At 39.1% G+C, this 15,393-nt stretch overlaps 1 protein-coding gene across 1 annotated transcript in view; it reads right to left on the reverse strand.

The window, feature by feature from the left end:
• Positions 1–15,270, reverse strand: part of XRCC4 (X-ray repair cross complementing 4) — a gene marked incomplete in the record, with an annotated part of 180,314 nt that extends 165,044 nt beyond the window's left edge. The window contains 1 exon segment of the mRNA XM_072416190.1: positions 15,143–15,270. Within this exon segment, the coding sequence (XP_072272291.1) occupies positions 15,143–15,223 (81 nt within the window).
• Positions 15,271–15,393: the final 123 nt, after the last annotated feature.

Genomic DNA, 15,393 nt, shown 5'->3' on the forward strand with positions numbered 1-15,393 from the left:
AACATAATAGAGTGTAAAATTGTTTTATTATTAAAGTAGAAGTTCACACATAATAGCCTCAGCCTGCATGTTCTATTTTCCCACATATTAAAGCAAAAAGGCCATTTCACCTTTGTCAGATGCTGTCTTTATTAGAAGCTTTCAGCAGCTCTCTTCATGGAATTTTACTGTTATCCTGCCCACTCTTCTCTTCTAACAAGAGCACAACTGTCAATGGACCATCGAAATGCCAGTAGAATGGCTGTCTCTGTTAAGTTGACATTGAAAGGCATGTGAACATCAGTGCAAAGTAATAATAGATCTTGCATGTTTTTACATAAAAGAAGTATTTTAGGCTAGTGTCTGAGGAAAGGGCGCATTTGCTGGTAGAGTTTGCATAGTGTTCTTAGTGTGCCTGAAGTTTGAAGTCCACATATCAGGGAAACATGGTGGAGTGGATAAAAGAAGTCACTGAGATAGCAGTTAAGAAAGCAGTAAATTAGTGGATGACATAGCCTTCTCCTTTCAAAGGCATATTTGATATTTTAAACACAGGCAAAGTTTTATGCTTGCTGTCCACTTTAATTAACAGAGCATAAGCAGGCAATAATTCTTCAACATTTTACAATAACATTAAATCTCTGGTGTGCAAAAAAAGAAACAGGTAGAGTTTAATGAATTGATAATTTTTTTCAGTCTGTAAATATGTAAATATTTAAAATACTCGTGGATGCCTAAGGCTTAGTCTACACGGGCATTTCCTTCAGGCACTATTATGAGCTTAATCTTAAATGTTGCTTGCAACATATACAAAATTAAAACGCAGGGTAAACGCGGGAAAATGCCCAAAAACGCAGGAAAACTCAATGGAGGCTTTTACAAGCATTTTTAAGCTTTTAATGAAAGCTTCCACAAAACAATGGGGCTTTTATAGGCGTTTTTAGCAGGACGTTGGAATCTGGAAGCCCCCTTTAATAAGGTGACTCCCAGATCTCCACCACCCCACCCTGGGGAATGAGTGCAGGGGAACATTTTTTTTTCAGGTTATCCCAATGACAGGATGATTCCCACGTCTGCAATTATGTCATGAGGACAGCCCTGGGAATCCTCCTGACAGTGAGGGATTGCAGGGCACTAGGGATTAAATGAGGTCAAGGCTCTCCATTCACCTCTAGTGCTCTGTGATTGGCTGAGGTTTTCCGTTTCTCAGCCATTCAGCACTAGACTTGATTGAGGGGACTTTTCCCCATTCATCTCTAGTGCTCTGTGATTGGCTGAGAAATAGGAAACCCTGATGGCAGCTCAAGCATCATCAGGATTTCCCTTTCCTCAGCCAATCAGGGAGCAGAGCAATTAGCGGACCTCTGCTATGCTGAGAGCTCCGCTCCCCTGATTGCTCCCGCAGCCCTAGAGGAGTTGTAGTATGTGCTACAGATATAGAACACGTCACATGAGAGGTTGTGGTGTGTTTACTGCTTCCTTATGCCAGGAAATTGCTGCCTATTGGGAGACACTACATGTAGCATCTTCTGGCGGCATAGGGAATAAATAGGGGGGCCATTGAGTGGTACCAGTACCACTCACTGCTGCCACCTGTCAAAAGTGCACATGCAATTCTTTAAGAACTGGTGCATTTGTTCGATCCGGAAGCAGACCTGAACCTGCCCTAAATGTAACCTTTCAAAAACTAAGTTTCTCTCCTAACTAATGAAAAAAGTGAAAGTAAGTGTTGTGATCTTTGAGATGTAATAAAAAATCTGGGTAATATTTTCACACTATTCATCATGTTTGCACTGTAAATATACACTTGAGAAACCTCTATGTTGCCACAAGTACTCCCAATAAATCTAATATACACAGTATTTGTTTATAATCTTCCCTACATTAAGGAGCTAGTGCTCTTCTGACTTTTTTAGACTTTAGAAAAATGCATAGAAGATACTCAAACATTCAGTATGACTTTTGTCGTGCACAATGGCTCTACATGAATGATATTTAATTGTGACCAGAAACACAATTATGAGCTGTCAGTAGGTCACGTACTACATTCTAACTGTCTTTAACATTCATGAAATATGCTTCAGGGTTTATGTGACATTGCATTATCGGAGGTCAAGGAGCAAAGAGGATCTTCTTTTTTTGAAATGTCTGACATCTGACCTTCTTCAGTGGTGAAAGCTTTCTATGAATGGCTTACAAGCTATAATTCAATGTTAAAACATTAATTCTGAAAACACAATGAGCCGCGCTTAATTTGAAGTTATTTCTGCAAAAATTGCAATTTAAAACATTTCTAAAATTATAGTAAATCTTCTGATTCTGAAAAGCTTATTCAAAAACGATAAAAGCTTTATTCAAGACACTCCAAAGCAATTTGTTGCAGAAATATAAAGGTATTTGTTGAACATAATGAATTATTGTTATTTGTTAGGAATATATATTAGAATAAAATATTCCATTATTAGGATTTTAGGTGAAGGAGACTCATGAGAACAATACACCTAAAAAATGTATGTAAACCCTAAGTTTTTGCTGTCTTTTGTTTTTTTAAAAATACCACTGGAAGCATTTAGTTATATCTGTTCACAAAAAAGAACCTGTTGATCTTGTCAGATGTTCAGGGTTGTCTATGCTCTCTACTTGCTTCTTGTGTTATCTCAAAGAGCTCTCCTTGTTCTTATTATAGATTTGGATAATCCTTTATGTTGTAGAGATAGGATAGAGGCAGTGGTTGTGTAGTTTAGCCAATAGGAGGACCTTTCAGTCCACAAAATGTTGTGTATAGTCAGTATACAACAGGACTTAAAACATACTTTCTGTACTTGTGGGTCTAAAAACAATGGAAAAAAATGCAGTTAGGGTAATTTGTTTCCCCCAAAAAATTGACCTTAGACTGTAATAAAGACACATGATTATAGTAGGGACAATAGATTGGGAGCCACTTTGAGGGACAGCTAGTCACATGTCGGCACTATATAAATACTGTGTAATAATAATAATTATGTGTTGCAGAGATGTACTGCATGCAGTGAATTCACTTTCATTTTGCGTAAACAAAGGTCAAATCCCTCCAAAACAGTCCGGGGCTCCTCTGAAATGTTTCCTTTTTTTAATGTAGAATAAGCAGACCCTTAGCCCCCAACCCACAAAGCAAACAGTGTCATGTATGGTCATGTAGGGGAACAGGGGTACTTATAGATATGCAAACACAAATTAGAAAAAGTCTGTATTTGCATAGCATTGATTCAGGCAACAATGGGGGCATGAAAACCTAAAGCAAACGATAAACGCAGACTGCTTACACTATAAACTATCACTTACAGCTGTTGATTTAGTATTTTCAATGATCCTACAAGTTTACATAGATCAATAGAAGTTTACAGAGCATTAGGAAACTGCAATCTGATATTTATACCAGGCTGGAAAAAAGGAAAACAATCAATTGGGCTTACATAAAATTATCTGCATATAGGCTATATAGCATATACACCGATTGTTCACATTTCTAGTTCAAGAGGCATACCACTCCCAAATGTGATATTTTGAAACCATTCTAAAAAATTTTTATCTAGCAACCAACCTTATGGTCCAATCCTACTGTAAAAGTAAAAAGACAAAAAAAAAATCTACAGCAAATAATTAAACTTGTTTTTCAATAACATTCTCTTTTAATTATTAGGAGGATTTCTATGTTTTTTGGCAATATACTACTTTATACCTTATGTTGATAGGTATTGTATAAAGTTTTGGGGTTCTGAAAGTGCAGCATTCACTTATTGCTGACTATATATTGTTAGCGTTGCCTTTTGTTTAAAGCGAACCACAGTACGGTTTAAATATTACCCACTCATCAGATGCATCCATGCAGGTGGAAATAAAAGTTTGGCTTTGACTTGAAAAAAAATTACACTGAATTATCATCTGCACGATTCTAGCCATTTTAACTTTGTCAAAATTGTCCTCCATTACAACTCACCTGTTCCTGGCCAATAGTAGAGTGATGTCAACACGGTTTTATGTGATATAAGTGGGTTTGCATTCCCATATAAGAATATATCCTTGCTTTAAGCAGGCCAAAATGAGGTCAGCTGCAGGTCAAATGCACCTCTCAATGCATTTGAAATTATTTTACAAGTATCCCAAACAGATATAAAACTAGAGCCATCGACACAAGCCCAAAGACCATGAGCATAGGTCTTACATCTGTAATCTGCAAATTTCATTATCCTAATAATAGAAAAAGGCAAAATACAACAGTTCAGCATCGGTGAGAAGAGGGACAGCTTCAGAAAACCATTGGTCAATTTCTACCCACCAATTGCTATTGAACCTGCATGAAAAAAAGGGAAATAATTCAGAATGGGACGCTGCTGCTAATCCAAGTTGATAAAACAGAAAATAATAAATGCCACAGCCATATATGTTCCACTCTAGTATGCGGATACTGATGTATTATAGGACTTGTCTTGAATTGCCTTTGGGGGACAATGTTTATGCATAACAACACATACAGAGGTAGCAATGCAAGTAAGGTTTGTTGATACGTATGCGTGTGAAGAAGAGAGAAATATATGGGGGCTGGTACCAGCTCCCAAATTCATACCAATCCAGCTGCCACTAGTGCGTTAGCAGATCTGTAATACAAATAGGATTTATTGCAAACTTTGGTTTCCACTTTCTTTCGTTGTTATAGCAAAGGAACTCACTCACACTACGTGGTTACATTTTACATCAATTTCACAACTTTTCTAAAACAACTGACATATTATAGGACAACTCTGCAACAAAAAGTGAAAGTTATAATGTAATTCTAAAAGCCACAACCTATACATAGAACCCAAAAATATACAAAATGATAACGATGTTTATTTAAATTGATATATTTTACAAATAAAAAAAAATAACCTGTGTATTTTATGTTACTGTACAAATATATGTGCCCTGCAAAGCAGTCATTTATCTGGTAAGAAATGTGGAGAACAGATGTGAATCCCCATCAATGCATTCTAATAATGCAATGTACAGATGTGAAGCTGGCACTCCTCTGAAAGAAGGTTACTCTGCCTAAAAGGACTCTACACAGGGCATCAGCCTATACATAGAAAGAACACCAGTCATGGCCCACATAATGTACAAACAAATATTCCCCCAAAATGAAGACAAATACTGCCGTGTACAGTAACCAGATGCTGGCTTCATTGGCTTTTCAAAAAGCAGATTAGAAATCGCACACATTTCTGTTGGCAACACATCTATTTTTTCATTTAAGTGTTATAGAATTTCCACACTGTTACCCCGATATGAAACTATTCTTTCTCTGTCACTCTGCTCTCACCAGCTATCAGCATGTATATTGCGATAAAGTTTACCTTTACTGGCTTCTTATACTGCAGCCCCCTCTGCTTTTCTGAGCTCTGATGTACAAGAGGTTAGAACATAATATAAATGAGGTAGTACCACGGTTTGCACTAAAAACACGTGGCACAGTGGCTCAGAGGTTAGCACTCTGGCCTTCGCAACGCTGGGTCCCAGGTTCAAATCTTGGCCAGGACACTATCTGTAAGGAGTTTGATGTTTCTCCTGTGTTTGCACGGGTTTCCTCCGGGTACTCTGGTTTCCTTCCACATCCCAAAAACATACAGTTAGGTTAATTCCCCCACAAATTGACCTTGTACGGTATTAAAGACTTATGACAGGTATATGATAGTATATGATATGGTAGGATCATTAGATTATGAGCTCCTTTGAGGGACAGTTAGTGACATGACTATGGACTTTGTACAGCACTGCGTAATGTCGGCGCTATATAAATACTGTGTAATAATAATAATAATATGCATATTAATGATTAAAGAGCTGTAATAATGTGTACCTTTCATTTCTGCCTAATGTTCATTAAATATTGTAAATACCCAACTTAATACTGTGCTGCTGTAATCCACAAAATTATAGAACAGGGAGGGAAGGGCCAGCACTAGGAATACATCGGGAACCCAAATGTGCTGCAAGGGTACCAGCTAACCCAAGGACACAGTAAGTAGAAGGAGTGCAGCAAATCTTTCAGCAGGTAAATTTAGTGCTTGGGATATATATATCTCAGAATATTTTTTTTATTACTTTAAGTTTTGCAATAGTTTAGTTAATTCCAGGTTTTCATTTTTGTTTCTGCCCTCATACAGTGAAATGTACAATTAAAACAGACCTATACTCAGAATTGTTACTGTGCAAACAGTTTGGGGTCTGTTTATAAAGCAGTGAATCTGACATTCACTGAAACATTCTCTGGTGTAGAAACTTCAAGGTACATGCATTTTCATACTGCATTGGTAGTAATTAATTCTCCACCAGGGAATGTTTTAGTGAATGTCGAATTCCCTGCTTTATAAACAGACACCTTTGTTTAATTGACCTGTTAATTATAATTCTCATTTACTCTGTTAATGCAGCTCTGTTTTATCTTTCATTAACCCCACCACCTTGTTAAATGTCCAGAACATTAGACATGCTGTTACTAGGTTGTTCCTGGGCAGCAGGGTTGGCTCAGTGGTTAGCACTATGGTCTTTGCAGCGCTGTGTCTCCCCGTGTCTGTGTGGGTTTCCTTTTGGTACTCCGGTTTCCTCCCACATTCCAAAAACATGCAGTTAGGAAAATGACTTTCCCTCAAAAATTGGCTTTGGACTACGTCAATGGCATACGGCTATGGTAGGGATATTAGATTGTGAGTCCCGTTGAGAGACAGTTAGTAATATGACTATAGATTTTGGAAAGCGCTGCAGAATATGTTGGCGCTATATAAATACTGGATAGTAATAAGTATCTGCTTCCAATGGAGCCTGTGTCCGATGTGCAGTAACACGGCATGTTAAAGTTAATCACAGGTGATAGGCTGCCGTGGACGGATTATTCAAAAAATCTTCTGCGGAAACCTATTGATTGGTATTAATGTGGACCAAGAATTCCTGAATCGGTCAATCCACATGTTGAATATTGGGGTCACATATTGAATAGAGACATTTTGATCCATCTATTCCTGAACTCTGCTTTAGGATAGAAGTATATTTTTATGACTTCCAATGATTAAAAATACCACCGACACCATGAAGCCAAATACAACCTGCTTCCAATTTACTACCAAATTATTCATCCATTATAACTAACAGAACTCCAATTGTTCTAAATGATTGTAATTTCAAGTACAAACGCCAGACGCCGTGTATTGGGTGAATGGATCATGTTTATGTAATACATAAAGCTAAAAATAATGAAGTGACAGGAGAATATTGCATGAAACGTAATATCTTTGTACATATACAGAGAATGATCTGACTTCCAGGTTGGAAACCTCCCAGATTAGTTACACTGCTGCCTGGGGATTCCCTGTGCTGCAGCAGGGGAATACAACAGACATCATGTCTAGGGAGAGCTTCCTCCTTTATTTTCCAGGATATTTTCTGACCACACAGAAGCAGCAAGAGACCTGTGAAGTTAAGGGAAATTGTCTTCTATTCCACAGGAGCTGAGCTGTTCTGGGTCACTGCCATCAGTTTGGGATTGGAATCCCATAAGCAAATACACCCAAACATTTCTAGTAATATACTTGCATGGGAGCTATAGCACTATTAAGCGGTACTATTGCAGTCATGTAAAGAAAAAATATTCTTTAAACAGACTCTTTTAGTTTTCTCTGTGCTATCCATTCTTTTTCTTGTTTTGTGTTAGGGGCACAAGTAATTTTTGGAGGAGACAGGACGCACAGATGTAGGAGAACTGATTTAAAAAGGGGCTGTAATAGAAGTGATCTGTAACAGCCTCATGTAGCGTATCTTAGGTCTTTGACCATCTCCCAAGGCCTGTCCCCATTCTCCAAAAACTCCAAAGCAAGAACACAGCTTCTGTCCAACTTCTTTAGTATATCTGCAGTCTCTGCCAGCTTTAAGTAAACCTATATATAAAGGATTTTATGAGCAGCCCTTTATGATCTCAGGCACTGCATTTGAAACTTCCTATAAAGATCAGGGAATGGGACACAAAAATATTAGGTCATAAAGAGAGCCCAACCTTTTCTTGAATTAAAAAAAACATGTGTACACGGCCTCAGCTTTCCCAAACGTCTTTTGGATAAATTTACTTGGACCAAGAATATAAACACTCCCCTTCCTTCTCTGCTTGGTTTGTATGAAATGTGTCATGGCAGAAGAATAAATGGGGGAAATACAGTTCTACTGTCCTTATCCTGTACCTTAATCTATTATCAGAAAGCTTTACAGATCTCCTGACCCCACCTACCTCCTCCTAAACTTGGGGAACAATACTGACTACCAGACTGCGCTCAAGTCAGGGATACAGACTTTCAGGAGGCTGCAGGTAGCAGTGGCGGGAAGGAGCTCCATCACTGAACTATCCCAGCACACATTGCCCATGCACTTCTCTTTACTTTCATGGCATTAGCAAGAAAGCAGAAAAAATGAAAGTGCTAGCACAGAGTTCATCCATGTCCAGCAGTAATGTTTGCTCCGTTTTTGCATTTTCTCTCTCTCTTACTACCAGGACTGATCTGTGTGGCGGAATGTAAGGAACCCTATACAGCAATGGTATTGAATATACAATAGACAACACATAAAATCCCATTAAAAGTCAACAAAAAGAGGTATGAGGATACAGTAGGTGCACGAGCAGAAATAGAAAAAGGCAAATATCATTTCTCATTTAGCAGTAGTCAAGGTATCATATTAGGTCCACAAAAAAGATAAAATCATGTTTAACAAGGATATAACATAACAAAGGCAAACCACTCTGCAAGCACACAGATTTGCACAGCTGTGGTCATGACACAAATTCTAAACATCAACCGCGAGGCCAAAGGTGACTCATTGCTTTCAGGAACTGAACTGCGATCCCAAACTTTCTCATTTATTTAAATGGGAGAAATTGGGAGCACAGTTAAGCCCACAGCAGAATGCTGCAGCTCACCATGGACCAACAGAATGTGTTCCCCAACATATATCATCTGATAGTATAGGTGGAAAATGCAGTAAAGGCATGTGTACATAGCTGAGTAAAAAGGGAATTTGTCTTTCTCTAAAACACTGGTTATAAACCCAGCATTTTACCTGGATTTGGCCAATATTTTTTCCTTGTGGTTCTAGAGGTGCGGAGTAAATTTGAGGGCTTTGCCCTGTATGATGCAAACAAATCTATATCGAGGCTTTAAAGTCCTTTCTTAGCTCCCTTAGGGAACCCAAGTCGTAGGTTATATAAAAATACATATTAACCTAAGAAAATACTGAATATCATTAAAAATCTTTCTAGAAACAAAACACCAATTCAGTTCTAAATTTAGAGTTCTGAACTATAAGGAAAAAAGGAAAAGATAATCATGAATGAAGCAGAGAAACAGAGGGGGCTTATAAGGAAAGCTCAATGCACTCCTTGAAGTTCTCCTAAGGCTGATAAAACATAGCTGAAAGGTTTTCTGTACAACAGATGGCATGCCATATTTCCTTCATCTAGTAACCTATGGTCTGAAAATGAGCTCCAGTCTGTTATCACAATGTTGTTAACCTGCAAAAAGGTTTTATAGTTAGTTTGTGTGGGGGAGCATTAGGACACACTCGCTGTAGTGTTCTCAAGGGCATGCTAAACATCTTTAAACAGCTGTTACCCATCTTTATGACTTTTACAGCTGCAAAGTCGTGGCACGCACTTCTTTAGGAAATGTGATTACCCATTTTTCTTTGAATGCAGCTTTCTCTTTAAATCAACAAGCCGTAGTTAAAATGGCTTGACAGTGGGGCTGGTTGTTAAGTGATAATCAATGAATACAGTAGAATGTAAAAATACAAAGTATGAATGGATATGGTTTGGTCTAGAATTAAAGCTCCAGCTTTTCAGATGATACGCTTTGCCAGGCTGCTCTTCCTAATGCAAACTTTACCAAACTTATTGAAACATGCTGATGGTAAACAAGGGCCATGCTTATTTTTTTTAGCAGGGCAAAAAAAAAAAGCACGTATTGCATTACAAAAGCTTTTTTTTTTACCGAAGAGCGAGGGTGTCATGCAAGTCACTAACATTAGAGTGTACAATCTGACATGTTTATATCGTTTTATTGATGAATGGTTCAAGTCCACGTCAGTTCATACAGACTTTCTCCTGGACCTAATGGCACCCAGTTCAAACCCATTATTGTCCTCTATCTCAACTACCAATGTATATATGCACCAGCACCCTGTTCTGCGATACTATTTTGACATAGAGAGATCTGCGTAAGAAGCTCACAGCATCCCTGTATATCTCCAAACATCTAACATTTAAAAATAACCCAGCCTTTCCAGAGGGTGAGGACTGTGCTGTATAACAGGGCATGACTCCACCAACTGTTTCCGGACAATGGTGCCAGGATCGTTGTCCGAAATTTAGCACTATATGAAATAGATGCAAATAATTACTTATGTGATCTTTAGGTGACTAACTACTGTCACAAATTGGGTTTACAAGGCTGTCCACCTTTTTTATCATCCCCCCTGGAATCCTACCTACAGTTACCTGCATTTCTTCCCTCTACTCAGTATCACACTATGTCTCCACCTTGGAAACTCCAACCATGAGAGAAGGGCTTTCCTGAAGAGGATCTGGTTAACAAAAAGCGGGACGGCTACTCTGTGGTTCAAAAAACTGTCACAAATAAATACTGGCAGGAGGCTCAACTCAAAATTTTGCACAGGACCCACCTAGGCTTTCAATGTATTATCCCCACTTCAACAGAAGCAACTAGCAAAGCTCCATTTGGTAATCAAAAGGCCCCCTTGACACATTGCCTATGCTCTTGCAATACGATCCAAATGTTTTGGACGAGTATAATAATCTATGTAAAAAATGTGACTGATATTGAATTTCAACTGCACCCCTTGTCCTGTTATACAGTTATTGTTGGACTCCATTGTCCTCCAGAGGTGCTGCTCATAAGTCTTGGATCCATTTATGTTTGCTGGTAGCCAGCTGAGTGATAATGTGTCACTGGCTGGCACCCTCGTTCCCCTATTCTATCATAGTAACCGAGGACCAAGTGAAACTCATGTATGTGGAACCCTGGAGGCAGACATAGCAATTGATCAGGAGCCCAATCTCAATTTGTATTTATTTACAAACTGCCCTTCTCTCCCATTTTAAATACAGAGCTTGCTATGCCATGGAAGCCCTGTGGGGCAGGATTCAATTTTAAATGTTCATGCCACAATCCATTGAATGGTTTTTGTTGGTTGGATGCTGTGTTCCATTCATGGGTTGATATTTCCATATTGAAAATTGCACCACTGTATTGGTATTTGTATTTATATCTGTCCATTCCTTTTTTCCTTTGTGCACTGTCCTACCCTCTACTTCTTCTGCCTTTGTCCTTTGCCCTGTTCTTTCCCTCCCACTTTACCACCTCTTGGTCCATGGCTCTGCCTTTTCTCTGTCTCTCCTTCTTCCCTACCTTAAATTGAAAATGTATTTGTGTATTATTTTCTTGAATACTAACCCTCGTCGTTCTTTCCAATGAAAAGTTTTGGGGGAAAAAATCTCCAGCTTTTCACCTTGGAAATTAAACTTATACAGGCTTAACACTGAGCATTTAGTTTTTAGCAATACAAAGTTTGGAGCTTAAGTGTTACACTTTACTGCCTAACCTAAAAAAGATGAAAGTTTTTTAGATGTTTTTAGGATCCCTTGTTCAGGTCTTCTACCTTATATACCTATTCTAACACAGCATCTGACACAGTCACTGTACTGCTCAACTGGATAAAGGGCCAACAGAATAAACTGGATAAAGGGTAAACAGAATGAACTAAACTCAGTGGATTTCTAAGCCACTTCTTTTATGTCCATCTCTAGATGCCAAACATAGTGACAACTCCGGTGTCACCCAATTTCTAGGGAAATGAAATGAATTTATTGAAGAATTACCAAAAGCTGAACAGTCTGGCATATATGTCACATTCAAAGAATTGGCTTGAACAATGTTGGTCATCTAGATTAAGCCTTAGGAAAAAATACTAGTAAGGAAAAATCTGTATTTAAGTTAAATATTACATCAAAAGTGGCCAGGTAAGTGTGCCCACATGTCCACATGCCCACATGTAAGTGTGCCCACGTGTCCACATAAGTATAGACAAGGTAGTACTTCACTTTATCAATTCTGCCTCCCAAGACAGACACTTTCAGGTCAAATGGGGAACATTTGTCAGTTACCAAAAATAAGGCAATTACTGATCCAGTTAGACAGGCTCAGGTTTACATACATGGGCTCTCAGGGAGCACCACAACCATGCCAGTATTCCATTTATTTCAGATTAGCAGCAATGAATCTTCTGCATATTTTACTAAGCTGTGCACTAAGGGCTCTATTTATAAAACAAGGAATCTGAGATTCCCTCAAACATTTCCTGGTGGGAATCAGTTACTGCCATTGAATCACATTGACCTGGAGGATTCCCACAAGGGAATGTTTGGGGAAATGTGGGACTTCCCATTTTATAAACAGAGACCTAAGTGTCCTAAAAAATGCATTTGCGGATAGTGCCAAAAAGAATCATGTTGGAGACAAAGGAAAACACCTTTGTGGGTCAGAGCCACACAAGTCAACTCATCTATCAGTTACCTAGCTGTAAAATCAAAAGAAGCAATGAGCATCATAAAATACATTTTTTGTTACGCCGCTGCAAAAGTTCTAAAAGTCTGTCACAAATACACTATATAGACTGCCACTGCTGAACTCCTTGCTTAAGTGTTGCTTGCCTGGTTTGTATGTTGTTTTTCTAGCACAAGTACTCTCGAAGTCGCCAACCAGGAACAAGTAAAAGGTCTACAGATCAGTCTGGTCCCACGTGATGTGGTGAATAGCTTAGAACATGGAGAATCTTTTCAGGTAATTAAAAACTGGGCACCAATGCCAGTGCAATCTTCCTCCCATAAACAAAAATAATACAGATTTTTCCAATCACTGACAACACTGATAGAGAATTGTTCCTCCCACTGGAATCAATGTGGGCACACTAAATGCTTTTTTGTTTATGTTATAATATGCTAAGCACTGCATTTAGTCTCCCCCCCCCCCCCGGGTGGTTACTGAAGAGTTGGCTCACAATACATTGGCTGCCACCTGCCTACAATTTTTCCCACATGGCCTAAAAAGATTTTTGGGTTGAACACTGCATTTATATATTACTTACTTGACTCCAGCACTTTACACATAATGGTGTGACTCTATCAGTGTTTCTCAAAACTTTTTAACATGGGGGAACTCTTTGAAATAACTTTCAAGTCTTCAGGGAACCCCTTCTATGATTACTATATCCATACCTCACACTACATTAGTGTAATGGTCAGTAGAAAAAATGTCACCCCAGATAGCCAAAAGATCATTGATGTGACCTAAACTGACCCGCAAGTCACAAAGTGTGCTTTGCTCAAGGAAGCCCCAGAAACCTCTGGAAGAACCCTGGTGTGAAACTCTGATCAATATTCTTCTGATCAGTGCACATACACTGTGTTGTTCAGTAGATACCACAAAACAGTGCCCTGCTTTTGCTTTATGTGACATAACCCTAACAGTAATACTCAGTTCTGCTATACAATTCATACTCCTGACTAAAATGTAATCTGTCAAAACAGCATTAGGACTTGTGGAAACTCTTTCTTCATCACAAAAAAAAAAATACTCACCTTTAGCAGATTCCTTGATCCCTCTGGAGTTTTCCTGAATTAGATCCCGCGCCGTTCTGTAAGCCACTCTTGTCCGGCACAGAGAAGGCGCCAGACACAGCCATCTTCTTTTTTCGTTTTATGGCTTCTGCCTACATCACCCTATTTGCATCTACCTGCTGGCAAATGCCATTGAAGAAAAAGCTCCACAAGCTTCCTGGGATGAGTGACGTGGGTATTATTATTATTATTATTAATAAACAGGATTTATATAGCGCCAACATATTACGCAGTGCTGTACATTAAATAGGGATTGCAAATGACAGACTAATACAGACAGTGATACAGGAGGAGAGGACCCTGCCCCAAAGAGCTTATTTTTTTTTTTTTTTTTTTTTAAGAAGGGGGGTTTTAACCCCCCCTCCGCCCAAAAAAAGGTAATTTTACCTTACATAAAAGAATTGTCTACCCTTTTATGTAAAGTAAAAGTTTTGGTAATAGGTCCGCTTTATGCTGGATTTGAATTCCCATTCCAAATCTATGGAAATGCAAAACCTGCCTAAAGCAGGTCAATAACAGGTCCGGCTCCATCTGAATTACCTGATTACATTTGTTTCTATAATGTACACTGAGCTGCACATGCACAGCTCAGTGTATGACCCTGACGTACCCAGCTGTCAGGAATGAATTAATTCCCACACAAAAAGGCACGGCATTACATCTTACTGGCCTTGCTAATCAACATGGCCTTAACCTGGTAGGGGACCGGGTAAAGAGACCAATGCCACAAAGAGTTAGGTGGGGGGAGTGTTTTTAAACAGAAGTAAACAAACAAAAAAAAAAATAAACAGTTACCATCAACAGTTCTACCATTTACAGCAGGGGTGTCAAACCCGGCCCACAACATCCTTTTTCTTGGCCCCAAAAGGAATCCTAAATATGAATGGCAGCTGGCCAACCGCTGCATTGAAATAGCTTTGCCTTTACAATTCCCAGCATCAGTTGGTCTATAGACCAGCGAGCTCTCTGTGTGGCCCCGCATTGGCCTGTTTTATAGACGCATGGAACTGTAGTAGCCATGCTATTTCAGTTTCAGGTTTGGGCCACAACTTTGTCTAAGTTTTTATTTTTGGCCCATTGTGTATTTGCGTTTGACACCCCTGATTTACAGGAAGGCTCATCACCTGATCTAATGCCTGAGCAGCGCATGATGTCAGCAGAAGGAGGAAGAATGATCAAAACATTATTTGAAGGCCCCCTCAGGGTAATAATGTGATAATGGCTGCTATCAGAATTCCCCTTCACGTCTCCATGATGTATGGAAAGTAAAACATATTACACATTAGCACCAATATCATCACCAGGCATTCACAGAGCTACCAAGCAAGCCGGGGAACATTTTCAGAACAATTCCTGCAGTCACACACTGTTCTTTTTGTGACAAGTCCCCTAAGGTAATGATATCTACATTATATTCACCTCAGATAACAAGGAAGAATAAGCACACTCTGCATGGTGAAATGTTACACCTCCCTGAGCAGAGAAGGAGTAATATAACATTTATAACACAGCAGATATGTCAGCTCCCGACCCCTCCATGTTTCTCCTCATTCTCTGAGGGGAGACTCTCCTACCTCACATAAACTTCTCTTCCGTCTCCAGTTATGGGCAACCGGGGCAGCGCGGGGTCCTCCAAGCCAATAGAAATTCTAGGTGAATGACGTCACCTC

This window comes from Pyxicephalus adspersus, chromosome 6 (assembly GCF_032062135.1).
Source record: "Pyxicephalus adspersus chromosome 6, UCB_Pads_2.0, whole genome shotgun sequence".
NCBI lineage: Eukaryota > Metazoa > Chordata > Amphibia > Anura > Pyxicephalidae > Pyxicephalus > Pyxicephalus adspersus.